This window comes from Melanotaenia boesemani, chromosome 3 (genome assembly GCF_017639745.1).
Source record: "Melanotaenia boesemani isolate fMelBoe1 chromosome 3, fMelBoe1.pri, whole genome shotgun sequence".
NCBI lineage: Eukaryota > Metazoa > Chordata > Actinopteri > Atheriniformes > Melanotaeniidae > Melanotaenia > Melanotaenia boesemani.
Window position 1 is genome coordinate 32050144 of NC_055684.1, and position 25794 is coordinate 32075937.

General features: G+C 37.7%; 4 protein-coding genes across 6 annotated transcripts; 2 read left to right on the forward strand and 2 right to left on the reverse strand.

Moving 5' to 3' along the window:
• Nucleotides 1-1590: 1590 nt before the first annotated feature.
• On the forward strand, nt 1591-2439 carry LOC121636926 (protein S100-B-like). Its single transcript, XM_041980794.1, has 3 exons — nt 1591-1655; nt 1828-1971; nt 2287-2439. Exons 1-3 carry the CDS (start codon nt 1650-1652, stop codon nt 2437-2439), a joined length of 303 nt encoding a protein of 100 aa, XP_041836728.1. The 5' UTR covers nt 1591-1649.
• Nucleotides 2440-2488: 49 nt separating this feature from the next.
• On the reverse strand, nt 2489-11118 carry LOC121636921 (acyl-coenzyme A amino acid N-acyltransferase 1-like). 2 transcript variants are annotated; one of them, XM_041980780.1, is made up of 14 exons: nt 10987-11118; nt 10113-10240; nt 9960-9998; nt 9209-9418; nt 8678-8777; nt 8176-8366; nt 7863-8038; nt 6633-6749; nt 6392-6477; nt 4123-4216; nt 3615-3695; nt 3265-3400; nt 3021-3170; nt 2489-2990 (listed from the first exon to the last, which is right to left on the reverse strand). In XM_041980780.1, exons 2-13 carry the CDS (start codon nt 10165-10167, stop codon nt 3070-3072), a joined length of 1386 nt encoding a protein of 461 aa, XP_041836714.1. In that variant the 5' UTR covers nt 10168-10240; nt 10987-11118; the 3' UTR covers nt 2489-2990; nt 3021-3069. The 2 variants fall into 2 exon arrangements, with proteins under 2 accessions (XP_041836714.1, XP_041836716.1); XM_041980782.1 differs by lacking the exon at nt 9960-9998.
• A 1248-nt stretch (nt 11119-12366) lies between these two features.
• sys1 (SYS1 golgi trafficking protein) lies at nt 12367-17077 on the forward strand. 2 transcript variants are annotated; one of them, XM_041980790.1, is made up of 4 exons: nt 12367-12668; nt 12982-13244; nt 13328-13395; nt 16128-17077. In XM_041980790.1, exons 2-4 carry the CDS (start codon nt 13083-13085, stop codon nt 16366-16368), a joined length of 471 nt encoding a protein of 156 aa, XP_041836724.1. In that variant the 5' UTR covers nt 12367-12668; nt 12982-13082; the 3' UTR covers nt 16369-17077. The 2 variants fall into 2 exon arrangements, with proteins under 2 accessions (XP_041836724.1, XP_041836725.1); XM_041980791.1 differs by having other exon boundaries at nt 12367-12544.
• Nucleotides 17078-23467: 6390 nt separating this feature from the next.
• On the reverse strand, nt 23468-25549 carry LOC121636925 (neuritin-like). The gene is made up of 3 exons (XM_041980792.1): nt 25247-25549; nt 24504-24657; nt 23468-23931 (listed from the first exon to the last, which is right to left on the reverse strand). The coding sequence occupies exons 1-3, from the start codon at nt 25296-25298 to the stop codon at nt 23715-23717; spliced, it is 423 nt and encodes a 140-aa protein (XP_041836726.1). The 5' UTR covers nt 25299-25549; the 3' UTR covers nt 23468-23714.
• Nucleotides 25550-25794: the final 245 nt, after the last annotated feature.

Genomic DNA, 25794 nt, shown 5'->3' on the forward strand with positions numbered 1-25794 from the left:
TTATTATTAGTGAGGAAATCCAATTCATGCAAAATGGCATAAGTGAGTCCCCCCCCCTCCCCCCCCCCCCCCCTCTCAGATTTTGGGATTTCTAAACTCCATCTTTTACATTTAGTCATCTGCCACTGTTTATATATCTTTTACTGTATTTGTTAGATATGTTTTAATATTTTTTATTCGTATTACTTCCTGAAATGGCTGTTTTTTTGTTTGTTTATTTCTTTCTCTTTATTTTTCCCTCGGCATGAACTACTGCTATAATAAATCTGGAAATAATACATAAAACCTCTGGTTTGACTGTAATATTTTATAACCTAGACTTCATCACAAAATTGCAAATAGTTGTACTAACATGTTTATATCTGAGCATGAGAATAGTGTATACATTTGTGTCTTCCTCCAGAAGCTAAAGTGGTGGTGAGTTATTGACAGGAAACTGCTTGCCCTACATGTTCAGCCCAAATAATATAATTTGGTGGTTAAGCTGCAGTAATCACATCTGAATGTTGGTTAATTTGAAAAATGAACTGTTTTGTTCATGACTGAAATCTGCTTTAGTTGTTGCTTGATTTTATGTTTATATTTTTTTCTCTACTGTACTAAAGAAAAACATAGTGTTTAGTATTTAGTAAGCTCAGCTATGACCAACATATGGGGAGACACAAAGCCCTCAAATGTATCACTCAGGCAGAAGCTATAAATTTTCTTCAAGCCATGGTAGAGGTTTATAGATCTCTTTTGTATATGAAGCCTCCCCTCCCACTAGGTTGGTGTCAGAGGTCCATAAGTGGTTCTCATATTCTCAGGAAGATGCCCCCCTTATTTCTTAAAATGAAAAAAATTTGTTCTAGTTGTAAAGTTTCATTTAAAATTTGTTCAGACGCATTAAATGATAGAGTTGTTTGCTGATTCTAGGATGTATTTCTTCAGTATGTAGGTAATTATGTTGATCCTCTTTATGACTGTAGGATACAGTGTCTTGTCCAATTCTGTACCAAAGAGATAGTGTTGGTGTAACGTCCAATAAGGTCTCTAATACCTTGACACTCACATCATTTACAGCTTTCCCGTAATGTTTTAATTAATTTTCTGCATTCCCCCCAAAAACATAAGCTATAACCTTTTAATATTAGAGCCTTTGAATGTTGCGACACCAATAAATGTTTTACAAGTGTTTTACAAAAGCATGGCAAACATTTCTATTTGCAACATACATTTTATTTTAATGTGTTATATCTTAATGGTCACACACTGTGATGTAATGCAATGATGTAAATGAATGATAATGTATTGGATTGAACTTGATGTTTGTTCACAGCAACTGTAGGTCAACACTGAATACATCATCTGGAATTCATTGAATGAAGCAAGACTACCTAAGACTTATATGGACACATCCAACAACCTTGTATGAGGTTTGTGGCAGAGCTGAAAATAGAAACAACTAATTTTAAGAGCATATGGTTTTTAGCTGTAGCACTGACCACTGATGTCCATTAGTTGTGCATTATGTAGGCAGATGAAAGGCCTTCACATGATTGATCAATATGGCTCTATGTCCACTGTAATCTGGGCGAGGCCAACAACATGCTGCTAGACCAGCCTTTAGCTGCACTCAGTTACATTACCAGATACAGGAGCTACTTCAGATGGAGGTAAGATTAAAATTATATAAAAAACAAGATTTTCTTACTTTGGGAACGCGATCTAAATAATAATATAGTTATGATGAGCTACTAATATATGCATTCAAAATAAATACATTAAAAAAAAAATCTGCATGAGAGTTAAAAAGTAAAACTGGGAATGATTTTGTATTTGTTGCAGGCTTCAAAGGACCCCATGTCAGATCTGGAGAATGGTATTACCAGTATTATTCGAGTTTTCAAAAAATACTCGGGTCACCGATGCAAACTGAGGAAAGCAGAACTTAAAGCACTCATCAACAATGAGATGAGTCATTTCATAGTGGTAAGTTGTTGATCTAGAAGCCAATATGCAGCACTTTTCTCAATAATTCTTACATTAAGTGTTAAACAGTCATGATGAGTGCGCATCATTTTCATGTCTATGCTGAACACCAGTGTGGTGCTCTTAAAACTGCTCCTCAGAGAAAATACACAGTCACTAAATAATGTATTTTAAATCTTTACTTGTACAACACATCCCACATATGTAGTACGCAACATTTTGTGAGCATGTGCTGCTGCTGACTTTTAGTCTTATGCTATTTATTAAAAACTTCCCGTAAATGATTTACTTTTATGTCATTTTCTTGCCGGACAGAAAATCCAGGAGAACGAGACTCTGGACGAGCTTTTTGCCGATATCGACCAGAACGGAGACCTGGAGATTGACTTTAAAGAGTTCATTGCCCTCATCGCTATGGTTACCTCAGCGTGCCATGAAATCTTCAACTCAAAGTTCCACGATAAATAATCAGCATGCCTTTTAACTCCTCAATAAAAATGTGAGGAACACACAAACAGCATCTCTGATTTATTTATTTATTTTACATGTGAAAATATATTAAAAAAAAAAAATCTGAAAATATTATGATCAACTTGGATGGTTAATCATTAAATCTGTTATTTAGTATTAAAAAAGATTGCTGAATAAAACAGAATGATTAAATGAAGGCACATAAAGAAGAAGCGATTAACACAAGAATACAGTCCCCTGAGAGCAAACTCGACCAGTACCATCCTGTTGCAGCTTCAGGCTTGCATGTCTGAAATCTGACTAATGACATCAACAGCAACACTACAGATTTAAAGATGTGGATACCTAACATGCTCCAGATAAAAACTATATTACAGACCTGCTTGTGACTACTAGCATCCAAACTACTGCTATGACTGCTCTCCCTTAGTTATTCTACATTAATTGGTACTACAGCGACCTCTTGTGGACAACCTGCAGCCTGCCTCATAAGCAACAAATGAATCAACAAGTTCAATTTCCTCCTTCAGCTCTCTACGAGTAAAACCCTATCCGGTAATTTCATACGTTCATTGTCCCAGTCAACGTGGGCCGTTTTCCATCTTGAGATTTCAATTCACTGGAAATTCACTGTCTCAGATTGCTTTCCATAAAATCCAGGATCTTTCTCCACGCATCTTCCTGGGCAACAGCGTGGGCTGCAGGGTGACCCCCCCACAGAGTGATCACTGCAGGAAAAATAACAATATTTAATATAAAAATAAAGGATCTCTTAAGTATGGGATAGTATGTGGGTAAGCTATAAACGTGGATAAAACTCACATTTCTTTGGCTTGACAGTCCACATGGATGATCTTGAATTTGGTGAGTAAGGCGGCTCGATCAGGTGACCAGCACCGGGGTATGACAAACGGGTGAACAGATGGGATTTACCTGCAGCTTTCAGAGTCTTTTCAATCTGTTGACGAATTAATCAGCCTTATAAAAACAACCAGCTACATACAGCAAGTATACAAACAATAACATGAAAATGAGTTTGGATTTGAAGCTAAAACAAATGTTTTCTTGACATTTATTATAGACATTAACACTGAACATGTCGCATCAAGTGCTACAAAAGTGTGATCATCATTTTTTCAGTGAAAAAAATCAGCTTAAATGAGATATTCTACCATATCTGCATTCTCTATGCTTGAAGCACTCAGGTCATCTTCACCAACGATGTACATCAGTGGACAGTTGAGCTTCTCTAGCTGTAAACACAAAGGAAATTAAAGCTAAAAATTGAATTACTGAGGTTATTTTCATGTATGTAGGCGTCCTTGTCTGCTCCTAGTAGAGGGAGGGTGCTACATCTTTGAAGCAGACCAGATATGAACATGTGTCTTAGCCGATCCAATCAGAATTAGGTCAGTTTGTGACAGTTTACATCAGCATCTCCAGTGATTTTGTACCTGGATGTCACCTTCACACCTATGTCACACTCAGAGACCAGAATTACATCATCATAGATTCACACAGTGTAAACAGCAAATTGTTTTGCCTTTACACTGTTTGTCCACATGTGAACAAGACCACCTCTGAATGTGCTCTGTGCAATCTGATCTCACTGCGTTGCTCGTGTTTGTGATCATATCTGACCAGGACGTATATTGCTACCACATGCGAACATATCATCACCTTGACAATGCTTTCAGGGGGGAGATTAACAGGCAAGGACACCTCCTTGAAAAGAACATAGCCTTGTTCATCATACGACCAATATTTCCGGAAACTGAAAAACCAAAGAGCAGATACATGATATTATTTAATTAACTGATTTTGTTGAAATTCCTGATAGAAAAAAAAACTCAGCAACAGGTCTGTAACGTGACTGGATACATCACAAGCATCTGATAATGGATACCACGAGAGGAGAATCTGTGAAATAAGGCAATTTATACATAATATTTCTGACAGTAACACTGCAGTAATATTTTTGGGGGGAAAAATGTGGGGATTTCATCATCCTTAATACATAAAATAATTCAAAATATCCATGAATCTAGAAAATCTTTGAACACAGTTCCTGAGACTGGGACCCAGTCTTGAATGACCTAGAATTTGGGGGCCTCAGGCAGCCATCAAAACCAAACATGATTCTGTAGACAATGCATGGGTTGAGGAGTACTTTTACAAACCAGTCAGTAAACAAAGTCTTGCAGCCCTCACAAAAGCAAGGCAAAAGTTTAACGTGCAAAAAAAAAAACAAAACAAAAAAACATTTATAGGTAAAATCCAGTAACCCTGTTGCTTTCCTTTGGCTGGACCAATGGACTGAGATGGAGTGGAAAACTGTCCTGTCATCTAATAAATTAAAACTTAAAACCATTTTCTTTTGTTTGTTTTTTTTTTTTTTTGTGGAAATTATGGACACTGTACGGAAGCATAGAGATGACATTTTAAAAATTGGACCTTTTCACTTTTTAACCTGATAATTTTATTGTAAGAACATGAAACACAAAAGACGGTATGCAGGTGTTGTGATCTAGAAGTATTGGAGCAAAATGCATTTTATGGAAATTATTCTCATGAAGCCGAAAACATTTCATTTTTTTGTCAATGATTTTATTGTTCTACTCTGTTTTATTGTTGTATAAACAGGAATTTGGGACTGTTATGAGCAGCATGGCATGTCACCTGCCTACATGCAGTAAGATGGTGCATGCATGTGTCTGAGTGTGCGTGTTGCTTTTCGTTAACATGTACCAGTGGTAAGCCTATGGCCTAGCTGTCTTCTGAAACCTAAAATTAGAATTAAAGTGGCAATATGCAGCACTTGGTCTGGGAGAATTAAGCTGCCGACATGAAGAGGGAGTCCTGTCTGGTTTAGGGGTACAACGTCAACATTGTCACATTTTCCTCCAAGTTTCTCCGTTGTCTAGTCTGTCTTTGTCTCAGCCTAGTATGAAGTACAACTTAATCACATTTGGTAAATTAGACATTTCACTAATCTACTCCATGCACAGTTTCCTCATTCAAAGACTAATATGGTTTAAATTCTACGTTTTCACCACAAAACGTATCGTATTATACCGTAATAAGTTTCCCGTTTTACAATAATTACAATTTTTTAATTTTATTTTATTTGGGTGACAGCTCTGTGCTTCTTTAACACTGTGTTCTCCAAGCTGAAGAAGAGTTTTACCATCTGGCTTGTTGTCAGTGTACAACTCAAAAGCCAGCATCAGTGATGGTACGAGGTGCACTAGTGCACAAGGCAAACTTGGTAAACTTGAGATCTTTGAAAACAGCATCATTGCTACATGGTGTATACAGGTTTTAAAACAACACTTAAGAGGACGACTTGATCAGGAAGGCATTACTTACTTCAGCAAGACAAAAACAAGTCACATTCTGCTCTTATCACAGCAGCATGGCTTCATAGCTACTAGTCCAGGTGCTAAATTAGCCAAGGTTGTAAAAAATATTTTACTACAACCACACACACAGACACACAAAACTAATTTAGTCTCCGCTCTTTTTATTTTTTAAAAATATTCAATAAAATTTGGACAAACTATTGTTTTTTCTTTCTATTTACATCTTACAACAGTCCCTCAGCTCCAGTCCTCCTGGGCTGCCGTCCTGCAGGTTTTAGATGTCTCCTGGCTGCGACACACCTGATTTAAATTAAATGATTCTCCAGCAACTTGTTGTCAACTTCTGCAGCAGCCTGTTAATGAGTCATTGATTTGAGTCAGGTGTGTTGCAGCAGGGAGACATCTAAAACCTGCAGGACGGTAGCCCTCAACGACCGGAGTGACCCCTGCTGTAAGATGTAAATTGTAAAAAGCTAATTGTCGCTTTGGATAAAAGCGTCTGCTAAATGACTGTAGAATAATTGTTTTTCTATTTAGCTGAGGTACTTGTATATTACTGGTAACACCGATCATTATCAGACACATACTTATCAAATAGTTCAGTCCTGCCATCTGGATGTGTAAGCGACATTGTGCTTCCCACTGGGCCATTGATACAAACCAAACAGGATGGCTGGAGAGGAGAACAAGGCAACAAAAACATGATTCTACAAGCTTTACAAACTTTAAAACAACTTCATGATATTTATGAGCTTATTCGATATTATGTTAATGTGCTAATCAGACAGCAGGTTTAAAAAAAAAAAGACAGGACGCTTTGTGACCTACTTTGACCCCAGTATTTGTAGCAATGCGAAGCGTCAAATAGCATCCAAAGGAGAGACCAATGATCCCAACTCTGTCTGCTGCAACCTGACTGTGACCTTGAAGTAGATGAACTGCTGCCTGTCAACACAGAACAAATGGGACATTTTTAGATAAAATTAATAAATCATTTAAGACAAGTAAAGGCATCAATTAATTAGCTTGTCTTTTTTCATTCAGAAGGCTCCTAACTGAGTGAAATGACCCAGAAGCATCTATATTGTAGAAATAATGAAAGCTGGTTGATTTCTCTAGAGCAGGGATTACCAACTCCAGACCTCCTGGTCCAGTGTACTGCAGGTTTTAGATGCTTCCCTGCTGTAACACACCTGATTCAAATTAAATGGATCTCCAAATGCTTGTTGTCAATTTTAGTACAAGCCTCTTATTGGCCAATTAATTTGAGTCAGCTGTGTCGAAGCAAGGAAACTAAAACCAGCAGGCCCTGGCCCAAGTGGTCCGGAGTTTGTGATCCCTGCTCTAAGTCCTAATGAAAGGTACTTAGTGTTTCCTTTAGTATCCTGACCTAATGCATTATCTAGTGCATCCTGTTTAACACAGGATGCAACAGATCATTGTTTATGAAAGGAAAGAGATAATTCTGTCCCACAATTTCTTATGACCACGACTCTGAAGTAACCTGTGATTATTGTCATATAGAATACAAGTCAAAAGTTTGGACACACGTCCCCATTAAATCTAATGAGAAAGTATGTCCAATCTTTTGACTGAAGTTGTATGAAGACAGAAAGATGAGTGTGGGCCGCTCGTGACATCTTTCACTTTCATGGCTTTTTCTTTACTTTCTTAAATGACCAATCTGATAATAAGATCATTTATAGCTCATTATATTACAATCTCTAGTCTAATATAGCAGTAGGGAAACAGCATGACAGCAGCATATAAAGACAAATGTAATGTTTACTGAGCTGCTGTAGCTTCTCCACCGCAGACCAACATTACATCTGAGTGTCAGTCTGGTCAGATTCTCAGTAAGTGCAGCTGTATTATGAATTTTCCCTTTCATCCTGCTTTAAATGGTTTACATTTTGCAACAAGAATAAAAGAAAGCACTTAGTTAGAGATAATAGGAGGTCATTTTGCAACTATTCAACCCAATCACTTTTCCTTCAAAATAAAACGCTTACAGAAAGAACTGACATCCAATAAAGTAAAGCTTGGATGTCATCCTACCTTAAAATATGAATCCCCAACATTAACTTGGTTTGGTGGACCAGGTAAGTCTTTGTGACCAACGTAGGCAAGAGCCAGACTGGCATAGCCCCTGGATGCAAACAAGGAGGAGCGATATTCTGGCAGCCCTCCGCCCATTCCCCATAGATCCAGCATGGCTGGAAACGGGCCTGGCCCTGCAGCAGAACAGAGAAATTAAAGACACCAATTCATTATCATCATAACCTGTGAAGACCTTAGATAACTTATCTGTGTTTGGCTAGATGGTGCCGCATGGGGTAAAAATCACTACATGAGTTAATCAAATGCTCACCAGGAGGTAAAAAAAGCGTCCCTACAACTCCATTTTGACGAATCTCTGTTCTCCTTACTCCTGGAGACATGTACCAGCGCTCAGTAGTAACGACTGCCAGCTCAGGGATCTGCCCTTCACTGGGTGAAACGTGACCCTCTAGTATGGAGATGTTCACTGTGTATGGAGTCTCCACATCTTTCTTCCTCAATCTGTGGAAAAAAAACCCGAAAAACAAGTCAGTCAGAAAATAGTACAGATGGAGAATTACATGTCTCATAAACACAAAGTGGAACACATGAGCGCCACATCTTCTATGACCTACAGTAACTGTTTGAGCTGTGTATTGTTGCATGAAAGGTGTATGAAAAATAGGACTTTAAACTGACCACTAAATAGGGTGTTAAGCATCAACACTTTATTAGTAATTTACCACATGCAGACAGCTTGGACTTTACACCAGCGTTCAAGGAGACAAACTCAATCCTGCAAAGCTTTCAGCCAGCCTACTTTCATCACCTGCCTCAAACCTTCTCTTCCTCCAGGAGCCGGCTGCATCGACCAGAAGAGTCCCATTGGCTCACATCCCAAATAAGAACCTCCGACTGAATGATCATTGGTCACTGACGAGGGAAACGGGGAGCGAGAAAAGAAAATCACCTGCTTACAAGACTAGCTAAACAGGTTTACTAAACAGTAAATACAGAAAATATTAACCTATGACTCTGATGAGTAATTATTTGCAACCAGCTTGTTCATAAACAGTTTTTTAATTCTAGATTTCAGCAGTTAATATCTTTTATCTGGGTTATTTTCAGTTGTTTACATTTTTACACTGTAAAAGTCCAACTGAAAAAGAACAACAGCATAATTTAGCCAACATTTTAAATATCTTAACTTTTACTTTTAGCCTATATTATTAGCCAGATATTTTAATTTAGCATTTTCTAACAACAGATGGGTCAACTTGTTTTTATTTTTATAGATTACATATTCAATAACATATTACAGAATAAAAAGGTAAGAATAAATGTAATTAATCTGTTTTACTCACAGCTAACAGAGCCATTTTTATTGGTATTGTAATGAGCGAACGACTCCCACAGGTCTCCGTCATCACTGTGCATTCGAGCGCATACTGTTACGGGACAGTGGGGGGGCAGGAAATGCCCTTTGATGGTGATTTGTTCATCTACGAGGGCCCGAACTGGAGCAGCTGTCAATAAAGGGGCTTGCTTAATGCTGCTCCTCCACCGAATTGCACCTGCAGAGTAAAAGAATAGATACTTGACAGCCAAGGAAGACGAGGGAGGCCCCGGATTAACTAAACATATATCTGAGCTGATAAAACATGAAACAGACATGGAGCAGAAAACATGAGAATTACAACCTGCTTAATGACAGACTGTAATTCCTACAACTGGTTCACTCTGTGTTCTATAACTTCCAGCAGATTCTTCCTGTTTCCCAACCCATTTTCCTTGAAGATCCCCTTCACGCAACTAGGATTAATTGTTTTAAGATTTAATTAATTAAATAATCCAAACAATGGAGGTGATCGAAGTGAAAACTTGATGCAGTCTGTTGGTTTTCCTTAAGTAGGCTACCATTCATTAGGAACTGTCTCAAATTGATTTGTCTGTTAAGTGCCCTGAGATGACATTGTTGTGAAGTGGCTCCATACAAATAAAGCTGAATTGAACTGCAAAGTCAAAGCCTTGTGGACTCCTGTGGTATTTGGGGACTTGGGATTCCCAGGTTGGGAACCACTTTTCTGTAGTCTACAGAGAAAAATAATCACTTACATCTCAGACTGTCAAGCAACAGTTGCTGCTGTAGTTTTCCTGTAAATAAGCAGAATTTCTTTTCTAATTTTACTGAAGACGTCTTTTTTTAACACAAGCACAAGTTCTACATAAAACCATTTTAGAAACACGAAGGATGGAATTTAACCTTACCCACAACCCGTTGAAAATTTGTTACTTTTCCATATACACTTAGGCGTGATATCATCTTTAGATCTCCGAGCTGTCGTATCTCTGTCACAATCCCATGTGCTCTAAGTATTACACTGTCTTTTGTCAACCTGTAAACAGAAATGAGTAAAGATTAAACAATAAAACACATAAAGCACATGCATAAAGTCATGTCTCGTTAGTGAAATACAGATGTTATACCCAAGTGAATGGAGGTGCAAGGCTACTTTTCAACTTACAGCTGATCGAAGGGTAAACCGCTGGTCTAAACTTTGCCTGCCTGAGATTTGTTAATGTGTTAGAAATTAACCTTGGACCTTTGTATAACATAGCTTCCATGCAGGGGCTTGCTTTAAATAAATAAATAAATAAAAGTTTAAAGGTTCAAGTTTGTGCTCAGTGAAATTTTCAGTTTTGAACCACATTTATTTAACTGTGTTTGTGGTTAAATCAGATCTTAAAGCTCTGTAACAAGCAGTCTAAACCAAATATGTATAATTTATTAAATTATTTAGTTGCATCTACAAAAGGAGAGAAAAATAACAAAGACACCGACACAAAAAAGCCAAAGACTCAAGAACATCAGCATTTAAAATATTTTTTAAAATAACAATTATACTGATATGTAAATTATGCAAAAATAAGATAAATAAATAGGGTATCAGAGTGGATTTTCTTTCCACTGACATACTAAATATTAAAAAAAAATCATGAAATCTCAGCACCCGTTTTCCGCTTTTCCTGGGAACATACACAAAAGTGCCTTTTCGACTTTTTTTCGTCGAAAACGAAAAGACTTTCTTACAAGCCTGAACTTTGAGCTCTCACTGTTTGTAAAACTTTAACGTGATCTTACCGTTGCACGAGCTGTCCACGGAAAGTTTCTGCAGGGAAAAGTGAAGATCGACAGAAAATATGTTGGGAACACCGCTGTGAAATGGGCAGAGGGGGGGTTGTAGTTTTGGACTATATGTACTCACACTTTCGCAACACCCCCCCCCCCCCCCCTGTATTTTTTTTTTTTTTTTTTTTTTTTTTTTTTTTTTTATGCTTATTGGTGGTCAGCAAACCCTCTTGCAGGTGCAATACTGCTACCAACTGGACTGGAGGTCGCTTTTATTGACTGTAGAAGGTAATGAGGTAAATCAATTATTTTATTTTATTTTATTTTTATTTTATTCTATTTTATTTTTTTATAGGTATACTTAATTAGACAATCTTTAAACTTTAAAAATGCACATATACAACTTTTGAGTGTCCTTATATATATCCTTATTTCATAACATAACAAAGTGATTAAAAAAACACAAACAAACAAACAAAAAACAAAACAAAAACAAAGGAAGTGTCTGAACCATGAATAGATCATTAAATGCAATGGTTCAATGACAGCTTGTATCTAGCAGTCCTCTTTATCATCCTGTTCACATATAGACGCCATAAGACCAAGACAGCACCTAACACACGACAAGTTACTGATACATTGACATTTTAGGATGAGGTATAACTACCAATGCTGTTAGGTTTTGTTTCAGTAAATTAATTGAGATGAAGGAATTAACTTTCAACATTCTGGAAATTTCCCCTATATGTATATATATATATATATATATATATATATATATATATATATATATATATATATATATATATATATATATATATATGGTAACACTTTACAATACTGGCCGCAAAATTTGCTTCGTTACTAGGCAACGCCTATATATGGCTTCCATATTTTAAAAACCTTCTAAAACCCTTCTGATTATTTACAAATCTTAGAATGGTTTAGGCCCAGAATACATCTGTGATATGTTCAAAGAATGTAAACCTAACAGAGCTCTTAGATCCAAAGACTCTGGTCAACTAGTCCAGACTAAACATGTAGAAGCAGCATTTAGCTGTTATGCTGCAAACAAGTAAACAAACTGCCAGTGGAGATTAACCTTTCACTAAATGTAGACATTTTTAAATCCAGGTTAAAAACATTTCTTTTCTCATGTGCCTATGCATGAATTCTGCATGGTAACTTTTTAACTTATCTTGCTTTTAATAATTTTAATGTAATTTATCATTTTATTGTGATTCTGTTATGTGTTGCTGCCTTTTTTGTAATGCTTTTGTTTTATATGAAGCACTTTGAATTGTCCTGTACATAAAATGTGCTATACAAATAAACTGCCTTGCCTTTCTGTTTTACTTCCGGTACACTGCCAAACCCTAAGAAGACGAGAAAATACTTCCGGTACACGTCTGACGTTTGCGTTGTGAACAAGTTTTAGCTAGTTCGTAAATGATACATCCACAATTCTTTGGTCCATTGAAGCTCAGCAAAGGTTTAAGAACTGTGAACTTCTGAAGGAGTTTTAATTAAAATGCCAGCATTAAACTTATCTGGTTCTGAATTCCGATAGGTAAAATCTTCCTATGTGATTTCTTGAAAGAGTTAATGCTAAAAACATGCTAACGTAATCGTTAGTCATCCTCCACGTCGCTGAAAGTTAGATACGAGAGAGACATTTTTATCAACACAGCTGTGTAAGTCTGGATTTCGCTGTCACTTAAAATGAAAGTCACTTGATATTTTTATTTCACTTAAGAGCCTTTAACTGCACAGTGAAGCTAAGATTGGCTTTTCTCACCATGGAGTGTGTGTTGTCGGTCAGCTAGCTGCCTGTGAGCTCGCTTAGCTATTTTTCTTCTAGAGATATTACTTGGTGTACCTGTGTGATCACTGAATGACCGAAATACAGTTACTGATTTGGTTGATTACCCTTTTTGACAGAGAAATGTTGCCAGTAGTAAAATCCAAACTGTAAAGTAGTTTCATGACTCTAATTTTATTTTCTAGATCTTGAGCTCATCCACCAGTCACACTGAATGGGCTAGCTGTGGACACTCAAGATCAGTTGTTAACATCATTTGGGCCCGTGCACGTGACATCAGACAGAAATGGCCAGCAACTTCCGCAGTTACATCTGGGACCCAGTTCTCATTGTGTGTCAGATTGTGTTGATGCAGTGTATCTACTACAGCTTCTTGGGCCTGTGGTTGGCTGGAGTGGACAGCCTTGTGCAGAGCAGTCGGTCACTCGATCAGATCTTCAGTTATGAAGTAAGCTTGATGTTCTGCACGTTTATCTATTTTTCTGGCATATTTCTGCACCCTACAAAACTTATTTGCTCTTGTCTTTCTAGGTTCTTGGGTTTGCAACCTTGCAGGGCAGACTCTCAATGATGGCATTCATCTTGAATTCTCTTACCTGGTGAGACATTTTTAATTTTCTTTCCTGCTTACACATGGGGACACATATAGAGCTGTAGGACCTTTTAGGCCCCGTTTACATGACACTGTTTCCATACAAAACACAAATATTTTTCCTTTGCATTTTCTTGAGAAAAAAAACAAAAAAAACAAACAGAAATGCATGCCAGGCCTCTAGTGGGTAGTGAAACTTTGCAACGACACACCCAGCTGTGTACAGCATCTTCGTAAGACCACAAAACACAACAACAGAAGCGTTACGTGTCAACCACTAGTTATCTAGCACATGTAACCCATGCGTCTTCGCTTATGGCATGAATACTTTACCAGAAACAGGTTTTGCTTCAACAGACCAAATAAATTAAAAAGATGTAGCGGCACAAACATGACACAGAGGTCCGCCGTTGTTGTTATACTTTTCGTGGGTTAAGCAGGGTCTGAGTGCGCAAGTGCAAGATAATGTGAAATACTTAATCGTTGCCAAAATATTTCACTTTCACACTTCCAGTTTACACTGATTGGACTTGCTTGTGTTGTGAGAAATTTTCACCCTTGAGGCGTCAAATCTTTGCGGTTTTATCTACCGAAAACTCTGTTAACGTGTAAACGAGAGGTCAGAACATAGTGACGGCAGCAACTGAATGTTCGGTAGATCAAATCATTTGAAACAATTGTTCAGAAAAAAAAAAGAATCAGTCTTTTGGAACGTTTGGAGCACATTACCACGGTGACATCTGATCGCTAAAAAAAAAAAAAGTGATTTCAAAATATCAATCTTAATAATCTCAAATGTTTTCATGTGTTTTGGTCGTTTCATCTGTTGTACCTTGTTTCTTTGGTTTATAGTGGTATTTGTATATAAGGATGTTTTTTTTTAACCAGTCAGTATTTGTATGGGGTGCACCTGTACACATAACCATTAATATTTTTAGGGGGTGCTTCTGTACAAATGTATGTTGATATTTGTAAGGGTTGCTTCTGTACATTTAAGTATTTTTATTAATCTGCTCAATTGTACTTTGGGCTGAGAGGGTTTCGCCTCTTTCTCAAAATCTCTCCTGCTTTGGAGAATATTCTCTTACAAGGGACCGATGTGGCTGGGATGGAAAGATATATCTTGGCCTACTGAAATAGATGAGGGAATATGGTGGCATGTTGAGTCCAGTAATCTAGCAGTTAATCTCCTCTTGGAGGATTTGGAGCTAAGAGATAGCACTGAACTTCAACAGTAGCATCAGCAGGAACACACTGCTGAATTTTCTTAAGATCCAAAAGCCAGAACTTTGAATCACAGATCCAGAAGAGTTGACACCTTAAGGATCCTTACAGGCTCCACCCCACACCATTCTCTCAAGTTCCTCTGAAGATTGATGCCTAACTGAGAGGCAGTTGGACTGGTTAATCTCTGACCTTTCTCGTGAATCTTGTTATGAATCAGTCGAACCAATTAAATTATTCTTGAAGCAGAAACTTTCTTCTCAGATGACAATTCCACAGTTGCTTCGTCGAAGTGGGTCTTGGTCAGCACTTTTGAAAGGAGTCAAATTTGTGTTCAGGGAGGACAAGGCTGCTGCCACAGCTTCATGCTGTCCCAGCAGACTCTGTTCTTTTCCATCTCATCTCAACTTCTTGGATGAGTTTCATCATGGGTTGCCCATCGACTTTCCAAATAAACGTCCGTTAGGAGAGCTTTTAAATTTTTATGCGCATTAGGTTTTTGATCGTCCACCAATATAGCCAAGGCACAAGGAATAATTTAGAATATTAGAGTATTTTTACTTTGTGAAAATGTAAGAAACATTTTTCATTGTTCCACTTTGGACACAAGGCAAAAAGACTGCTTCCCATTCAGTTGTGTTTCACTGAATTTTAATTCTAAAGGAGGTAAAACAACTGTGATGTTTCAGAACGACTGGTGACATAATGGAAGGCGTTATGGAACAGTCTGTGACATCCGCATCTTGATTCAGCTCACAGATAATTGTTTCACAGCAAACGTTTACGTCAGTTTTAGTACAGACTGGAAAACCGTTTCAATCTTGCCATCACTACCTGAACACAACAAAACCACAGCGTTTTACGTTGTGGTGTAAACGGGGCTTTAGTCCAGTGGTGTTGGTAAGATATGTCAGGTGTTAACATTTAAAGGGGCTCTAATCATACCTCAGGTGAATGAGCCATTGTTGAAAGTGTCACATAGTTTTTATTTATTTATTTACATATCTGGTATGTGGTACGCTTTGAAGCTTGGCATCTTTTTATAAAGTGAGCAAATAAGTACACCTCATAGACATAAATGGCTGACACTGGCATGCCGAAGGACTGAAGATGGAAGTGAGCTCTGGCTATAATATTTCTATATTTATTATATATCTATTAGCATGTTTCGTCTCTTTCATAAACAAATAAGGTTTAAAAAAAAAAAAAAAAGCATTTTGACCACCATACTCGACAATGGCCGCTTACTGTTGCACACCTTAAAACATGTTTAAAAGATGATAGGAACAAAATTAAACACCTGTAAAACCTCATTACTTGAGGCATGCTAGCTTAAAAATGGAGATGTGAAAATGGATGCGAGTTGAAAAATGGATCAAGAAAAGTAATTTGACTCCATTACTGTGTGTTTGTTTTTTACTATTGTGTTCACAACATTTAATCACATCTGATTAAATTAAATTAAAAAACAACATTGTCAATAACGCAGCATTTTTTGTTGTATTGTTCCCGCAGTGCTCTTGGTTTGTGGTTCTTCATCCGCCGTGGGAAACAGTGCCTGGACTTCACGGTCACCGTGCATTTCTTTCACATGATTGGCTGCTGGATTTATAATGCTCACCTTCCTTCTGCTCTGTCTTGGTGGCTCGTCAATATTGCCTGCATGGCGTTGATGGCTGTCATTGGAGAGTACTTGTGCATGCGGACTGAGCTTAGGGCCATTCCAGTCAACACTGGACCCAAATCTAATTTGTAAATTTGGATTTTGTTTTACACAAAACTGAAAGTTTATGGATTGTTAACCCCTGGTATACTCGTGAAAGAGGGTTTCCACGGAAACAACAAACTTCTGTCCATGTAAATATTGGATTGATATTCCACTTTTCATCAAGTGATCTACAGACATTTATTTATAGCTGCTCATTAAATATGGGACAGTATTAACTGTATTATATGGCAATGTAAATATTGTTTTTAATGGTTTTGAAAGGAAAATTTCCAAACTGAATCTAAGAGCTTTATCCGTAGCTAATACATTCCCATGAGCGTCCTGTTCCCCTTCATTTAAATAATTTTTCCTCTCTTTGCAGTGCACACGAGGGTTGTAAAACACTTAAACAAAATAAAGTTTTCTTTTTTACATTTTTTCTTTGTTTCTTAAACATTAATGTTGGGTTACAAGTTTCTTGCTTAAAAATACATGCTATGGTTTTCTAACACACAATATTCTATGATTGTGTCACAGTATCAAACATTCCTATGACGAAGAAGTTTGTCCATTCAGTCTCATTGTGCTCATTATAACCCTTTTACTTTTCAAGCATACAGTGCATCCAGAAAGTATTCACATTGCTTCACTTTTTCCACATTTAGTTATGTTACAGCCTCATTCCAAAATGGGATAAATTCATTTTTGTCCTCAAATTTCTACACACAATACCCCATAATGACAATGTGAGAAAGGCTTTTTAGAGAGTTTTGCAAATTTATTAAAAATATAACGCTAAGAAATAACATGTACATAAGTATTTACAGCCTTTGCCATGAAGCTCAGAAGTGAGGTGCATCCTGTTTGAACTGATCATCCTTGAGATGTTCCTACAGCCTAATTGGAGTCCACCTGTGGTTAATTCAGTTGACTGGACATGATTTGGAAAGGCACACATCTTATAAGGTCCCACACTTGACAGTGCATGGTAGAGCACAAACCAAGCAGGATGTCAAAGGAATTTTCTGTAGACCTCGGAGACAGGATTGTCTCGAGGCACAAATCTAGGGAAGGATACAGAAAAACATCTGCTGCCTTGAAGGTCCCAATGAGCACAGTGGTCTCCATCATCTGTAAATAGAAGAAGTTCGGAACCACCAGAACTCTTAGAGCTGGCCGGCTGCCTGAACTAAGCAATCAAGGGAGAAGGGCCCCAGTCAGGGAGGTGACCAAGAACCCGATGGTCACTCTGTCAGAGCTACAGCATTCCTCTTTGGAGAGAGGAGAACCTTCCAGAAGGCCAGCCATCTCTGCAGCAATTCACCAATCAGGCCTGTAGGGCAGAATGGCTAGACGGAAGCTATTTCTTAATAAAAAGCACATGGCAGCCTGCTTGGAGTTTGCCAAAATTCACCTGAGGCACTGCTCATCACCAGGCCAATACCATCCCTACAGTGAAGCATAGTGGTGGCAGCATCATGCTGTGGGGATGTTTTTCAGTGGCAGGACCTGGGAGATTAGTCAGGATAGAGGGAAAGATGAATGCAGCAATGTAAAGAAACATCATGGATGAAAACCTGCTCCAGAGCGCTCTTGATATCAGACTGGGGCGACGGTTCATCTTTCAGCCAGACAACAATACTAAGCACACAGCCAAGATATCAAAGGAATGGCTTCAGGACAACTCTGAATGTCCTTGAGTGGCCCAGCCAGAGCCCAGACTTGAATCCGATTTAACATCTCTGGAGAGACCTGAAAATGGCTGTGCACTGACGCTTCCCACCCAACGTGATGGAGCTTGAGAGGTGCTGCAAAGAAGAATAGGCGAAACTGTCCAAAGACAGGTGTGCCAAGCTTGTGGCATCCTATTCAAAAAGACTTGAGGCTGTAATAGCTGCCAAAGGTGCATCAACAAAGTATTGAGCAAAGGCTGTGAATACTTATGTACATGTGATTTCTTAGTGTTTTATTTTTAATAAATTTGCAAAATTACGGTTTCTGGAAGTGTCCTTCATATAGTGATGACTTGTAAAACTTCCTGAATAAATTGCTTTTTATAGTAAAACATCACAGCTTGTGTAATACATACTCATATCTTCTTTCTGTACCATGACTCATCAAAACCTTTGCAGCTTTGATAGTGTGGACTAAGTATCCTGTGTTGCAATCAAGTGTCAAAACTGTGATGTGATGACATGATGATGCTGTAGCAAAAGAACCAGTCAAATCATTTATGATGCTGTCAGACATCAGTGCTTTCACCATTGTGAAAAAGAACCTTTTTTTTATAAAGCAAAATTAGGATTAAGAGTCTATTTTGTCATGATGTGACTCAACAAGCAAGTAAATCTTGATTTGGCAAGAATGGATGCATCATGCAATGCGCTGTGCACCTGAAGTCCTTACAGAAAAACAGCACAAAATGCATTCATTGACGACCTGCTTACTAAAGTTTCTTGAGGTTTCTGGGAGGGCAGGACCATGGAAACACGCTATAAAGCCCCGCCGATGTATGTATTTGAGAGGCGTGTTTGTGTTACCTCTTTGGGTAAAGTGTTTTTTTTTTTTTTTTTTCCAAATTTGTTTTACAGGTTTGAAAAAATGTCTGACATGTCAATGAACATGAATTCAGTCATAAAGAGGAACCTGAAGAAGGAAATGAAATATTTTAAGAAAAAGATTGGAGGAGTCTCTGGAAAGTTTAAAAAAACTGCAGGAAAAGAAATACCATTCTGCTATCTTGGCTAGTTTTGAAAGACAATTCAAATTTAAATAACGATGTGCGTTCTGAAACAGAGAAAATAATTTGTGATTTGCAGTTGGAGACTGAAGTATTCCTGCAGACCCTATCAGAACTCAAGCAAAAATTACTCCCCTCTAACCAAAACATGTCAGATATTGGATTTGGAGGAGGAAATCAAGGAAATCAGCAAAAAATTCGCCGTGATTGAAACAAAACAGGATCTAAAGACAAGAAAAACTACTACTGATGATACTAGTAAGACTAAGACCAGATATTCATGGCGTTCCTGTGGAAATGCCCTTTTTGGGCTGTCTAAAAAGGTTGTAGTAGTTAGCCTTTGTTATCTAGGAGCCCCGTTATCTACCAGAATATGCAGCGTAAGCATTCCACAAGGATTGTACTTATTTTAATATTAAATTGTTGATAACTGTTATTTTAAACCTGCTTTGCTGATGCTAACATGCCTGTAACAAGGCAAGGCAAGCTTATTTGAAAATCACAATTCAACGACATGGTGATTCAAAGTGCTTTACAGAAACATTGAAACAAAAAGGTCAAGCCTAAAACTTGGACTTTTAAATGAAAACTATTCAAATTGATGGTATACAAATCATAACCCCTCATTTGCACCATCTTAACTTGATCATCGTATAACTATGTTTCAGAAACTGCAACAGCAGAACATTTTGTACTATAATGCTGCAAACAGTTCTTGGTTTGGTGCAGTCTGTGACAGCGGCTGAAGCACTGGTGCTACTTAACTAGAGCCAGCCTATGTTGATTAGGTAAAAAGGCTCATTCTCGAACAAAAAACTATAGGTAGAAATTATAATTACTCATCATGCTTCATATGTCAAAGATAGGTTCTCTAATGAGGTGCACATCTTCACTTTTCCAAAGGCTTTCTACCTGAGGCCCTGATCCTTCAGTTTCTTCCACCACTACCTCTGCAGGCAGCATCCAGGTGGAAAGAAGCAGATGGGAGAGGAGTAACGAGTAGGAAAACGCTAGTTGGGATCCTCATTAGCAACACTCTGCTTAAAGGAAGACTAAAAAGAGAAACTATGTCATGCACAAGGCTTATTGCAATGAACAAATTCTCCAGTGTTCTTCTGCTTTGTGTTGATAAATCTGTGTTATGTGTAGTTTGTCTCACACACATACATTCATGCAAAGTATGTTTTTAACTTCTGTGATTTATTATTACAAACAGCCATATATTGCTTTACAGAGTCTTGTAAACAGTATATGCATTAAATGAAAAAACACATGGATACTGAACTTCTGACATTCAGCTGTTTTTCCATGTTCAAACTGCTATTGGAGTCCATTTATAAGGTATAACGCTCATGTTCACGATCATTTTCATGCTTTTTTTAAACAGTATATGATAAGGGTTGTCTATGAAAATCTTAATGAACATATTGCCCATGCTTTGCAGACATCACAACTGCTTTTGTATTTTCACTGCCAGTCGCACAGTGGATTACATGACAACACTGCTTTAAATTCTGAAATAAATAGAAACAACTGGAACAAACATGCTCGTCGGGTTAAGAAGTGGGGGATGTGTGAATAAATAATTTGCATATCAAAGAATGCTGTCACATAGCAGTTACCCTAACTTCATGCACAGATCTAAACCACTGTACACTTTCTCTAAGGTGAGATTACAGCCGTCTATTTTTCTGAGGCATTGTCACAAAAATTATCATGCACTTGTGAGAAACAGAAAATATCCAGGACCAAACACAGTTTACATTTGCAAATACCTGTTAGGACCATTGCTGATAATGGAAATATGTAAATGAAACACAATTTTGATACAAACATATAAGATAAACACATGATAAACAAACACACTCTTATTGTCATTCAGTGCGCACTAAAGGAATTATTATTATTATTATAATTATTATTATTATAGAAATGGAGCAGAAATATATTAAAGTACTACTTCATGATTACAATTACATGCCTTATTTTTGCCAGACAATGGGAAGGATGCCAGTAATGTTGCTACAAAATGCAGCACTTAAACTAATTTCAGTTAAATTGTATGGTTACTGTATGATTACATGACTACTTAAAAGTACTTTGTGTAACCAAACAGAAAAAAAATCCCTTTAACAAGAGAAACAAGGCTTGTTTAGCGTAATAATTATGCAATGCACAGACGAGATATGGACAGTTACAGCACCACTGCAATTTCTACAAAAGTTCTTAATATTTTAGTTAAGTATAATCTTGGTCATTTAATATTAGCTGCAGATGTTTAAAGAGAAATAAACATTGTTCTAAAGCCTATATTATGAGGTAAAGGAGTATGTTACTGAATATCGTCTTGCAGTATCTCAATCCTCCATAAAGATAACAGTGTTCAGTTTAGCTGAAACTGTTTGAAAGATGTTGATTTACTCCAAGATCATTCTGGAGATTATGATTTGTGTTGCTGTTGACTGATATCTTGTGTCAAAATTACAGGTTTTTGTATTAGGTTGTCTAATTCTTTTATATCAGAGTGGAAAGCCTTAATAACAGTAACAGCATTCTGTAAAATAAAATACATTTTAACAGTTTTCACTATAGTTATACTTAATAAAACAGATGCAGCTTCATCGTCCTGGCTTCAGTAATAAATATTTGGGGTTGCTTATTTGAAAAAAAAAAAAAAAAAGTAACAGAATCAAATTTCTTATCTGTACCAATAAACAGATGGCATGTTTTTTGTGCATGTAGTTGCAGTGTTCCAAATCATCTTCATCGCAGCTGTTCTCAAACAATATGTGATAGAAATCTCTAACAATCTCCAGCATTCACACTTCACATTTGCTTTTCACACACATGAATATTAAGCTGTGACTTAACTAAAGCAGGGGTCATGTGTGAGTGTCGGATGTCTGTTTTTGGTGTTTTCATAGCAGCTGTGCAGTATCAGCTAGAGGAGGCTAAGAGGGTAAAAGACTGTGTACGAGTTGCTTGATTGTCATATGACAACCAACGCTTGTTATGTCATTGTAAATTACTGTGGCTTTTTGATTAATTAAAGGGTCAAAAATTCTTGTTGCCTAATAGTTTTTGTAATAATATCTGAGAACGATTGGAGATATTACTATTCTTGGTGAAGTGCCTTTCAAATATTTTCTCATGTAATGGATCATTGAAATATTTTGGCTCAGTTGCACTGTATCTATACAGTACACTAAGACAGATGTTTGGATACTGACATCCTGTAAGAGCATTTTAATACCTGACACTAAAACATACAACATTCAAATTTTTAAAGTAGTCATAAAACAAAGTTAACAAAGCTAACAAAGCTAACGTTCAAGGAAATAATGGAGTCTAAGTTGCAAAGAAACCAGATCAAAGACACCACTTTTCTCTTGAGCTTTTTTTGTGTAATGTCACCACTTCAGACAGTTTATTGTTGGATTTGTACATTTTAAATTAAAGTAAAGTGGGTCCAAGAAACAGTTTGGAGAAGAAAATAATCTGCATGAAGGTACTGCATCAAGGTCAATTGATTAAATCTAGTGTATTGACCTATGCTGTTTATCATGTTGTATTGCATTTTGATTTAATTGGACTGTTAAAACAGCTATTTAGCCAAACAAAACAAAGAGAACATAAGTAACGCTGTGGCTGCTACTGTTATACAGCACTTTGGCCAATGGCAGTTGTTCTTAAATGTGCTCTATAAATAAACATGAACTTAATGTAATAACGATAAAAAACATTTGTTAATTCAGTCAGTTTAGTTAAAACTTTCCTTGCACAGGTTTTACTAGATTAGCAAGGTGTTAACATTATTGTCTTGCCCCACCTCACAATGACACATGTACAGACACCAAATGAACTTTAAACTCATGCTTTTGCAACAAGAGGGGGCAGAAAGATCAAATTATAGCTAATTAGAGGTTTGCTTAGTGTTGCTAAAACGGTGGGAAAGGAGGCAAATAGCTAACCTGACTCTGGGTCTAAGTAAATAAATCCACCCACCAGCACCTCTAAATTTCTATTAGTATTTCTTTATTTTTGTACAAAAATGTAAAAATGAAAATTTGACTTAATGTGTGTTTTTATGTAGTGCATATGCTTGTCAGAGCTAACTCACTTCTCATTGTAGCCGTATCTACTGACAGTGTTAACATTACTGCCATCTACCTACCAACATGTCTAATTATTCCTTCAACAATCATGATACATTCAACCAATGCACAAAACAGAGGGTGGACACAATCAGATTAACACCTTTGTCTTACACATCTTCTTGAAATTGAACCCTTAGGATTGAATTTTGAACTTGAATTTTCACAATGTAAAAAATTTTAGAAGTTAACTTGGCTTGCACAGGTAGGGGATGTGTAATGCAGTCAAGTGTCCACCCTTTTGAAATTAGTTACCCAGAAAGTAATGTTTGGTCTAATCCACCTGGATTGGTTGGTTGAAAGGTTTTCCAGATGAAAGGGAAGAAAAAAAGTTTTGGAAGATATTAAATATTATTAATCAAAAAAGCTGGATTGATTGTCTTGCCACAGAAATCCATGGCTCTAATTCTTTGTTCTTCCTAAATCCTTGGCTTTAAGTTTGTGCTCAGGAGGACTGAAACTTGGGATATACCCCACTCCTAACCTATCTATATAGGTTCTCAGTTAAGCCCTGTTATGGCCAGCATCACTGGCAGAATTAGGGCGGCTAGAGGCAACCTTAGACTGGGAGATGAGCTGGGGCTGCACAGGTCAAACAGACTCCCCTGGAAGCGAATCTTCCTGGAGTCTTGCCTCAGAGTCTCCCAGATGGAGCTGACTTCCTCTTGACAGTCAGACAGCGCTGTCAGGGCACATGTGTGGAAAGCTTCCCAGTGGCTGTGACAAACAAAGGACCATTAGATTAGGGCAGTGTTAATCACTATAGTCAAAGTTCACCCCCACAACAGCATGTGCACAGGTTGTCATGGATTGGTTTGTTTGCCAATAATCTATCACTCAGAAGGCAATGCTGGCTGCAAGCACTGCAAGTCAAATAGAGCTTTAATTACCATGGCAACTGCATCAGAGAGTGAAACAATATCCCAGATGATAATGCAAGTGGGCAATTTCAAACAGAAGGTTTAAGTGTAAATCTTTGTATTCAATACAGTGTGTGCAGACTGTAGAACGTGTAGACACAATGACAAAAAACGTCCCTGGATTTTCATTACTGCTGCAGCAGAGTCATAGATAATTTAGTACAATGGCTCAGAGTCTCAGCATCATTCATTTCTCTTGTCTCCCTCTGAGATTATGGCATCTGCTCTATTCTCTCTAGTATTTTCTTAACAGATAAATTTCTGTCTGTATTACTGCACTCAACTAGACATGATTACATTTTTACTGTGAATGTCCAGGATGAACAGATGAATGGTGGCTGTTAATGCCTTTTCTTATATTACTGTCACCTGCACACTGCTGCCACTCCCCTCTCACTGGTCACGTTCTCCTGGTAGTTGTCCATACTCTCTCCCAGTTCCAGGACACATTCAGAAAAGTCTTTATAAACGTTCTCACACTTCACATCTGCAGGGTCTCCTGGCACAGTAAGGGGCAGGAGAACTGCAACACACAGACAGCAGATGGCTTTCTTTAACAAACTTGCTTGGCCATTTATAAGCTCCAATTATAGCTGATTTGCACTAAGTTTATTCTTCCTGTGCTTTCCAAATTATTATTTGATGTTTTGGCATTTGAACTCCACTTAAGACAGATGTTTGTATGAGGAAGGCTGTGAAACAGATGTTAATGATTTTGACCATGCTGAGGTCATTAAATATCACTAAAAGTGGCACTGAAGTTAAAAACTAATTATTCAGTTTCATAATTATTAGTTATTATTAGGCTATTGTTAACGTGTAATTTTCCTAAGCATCCACACCAGGTAGACAGAAAGACAGACGTTGGCTGTACTACAACCAATTTGGCCGAGGTACAGGTTTCATATAACCATCAGGCTACACAAGTGGAGATAATTAAAGATTACAGACAGCATCGGCAGTAAAATGCAGATATTCAAGAAAAGAAAGAAAAGAAGAAAAAGAAAAGAAAGAAAGAAAGAAAAAGATGCAGCGTGACAGTTTTCTTTGTCAAACCAAACCCTTGGGCTCGCAGCATCAATGAAACATCAAAAGAGCTTAAGCTATTTTACCAAAGGCAAACGCAAGTATCCCCCGGATCTTCGTCGACATGAATAATCCCATATCATCCCATTTCAAGCCAGGCGGAGGGCGCGAGATGCTGCCGAGGCACTCGAGGATGAGGAGAAACCGCGTCGCTGAATCACACCGGGCTGATTAGCTGCCCATTTCTGACACGAGTCGATGTTTGTCGGTAATTAAGCGGCCATTAACGCTTGTTAGGTGTGTAGCTTCTGCACAGTCCTTCCTTGCTCCGGCCGACTGCTGACGTTACCTGCCCCCCTGCGCGCGCTGAGCTCATCTTCCCCCTCAGCACCGGACAGCTCTCATTTCGCCGAGCAGGATCAACCGCGCGCTCCTGCATTACTCCACGAGAACAGGCAGGACCCCCCAGACCCCTCCCTAACATCGATTAGCCGCTTAAAGGCGCTTCACACACTTTACCCTCACATGTCATTATGTTTGCATAGCTGGCCTAATATTAATACACCAGCTATTCCATTCGGTTTTACATAAATTATTATTAGTCAAGGGTCTAATTGTGATTTAAATTTAATTG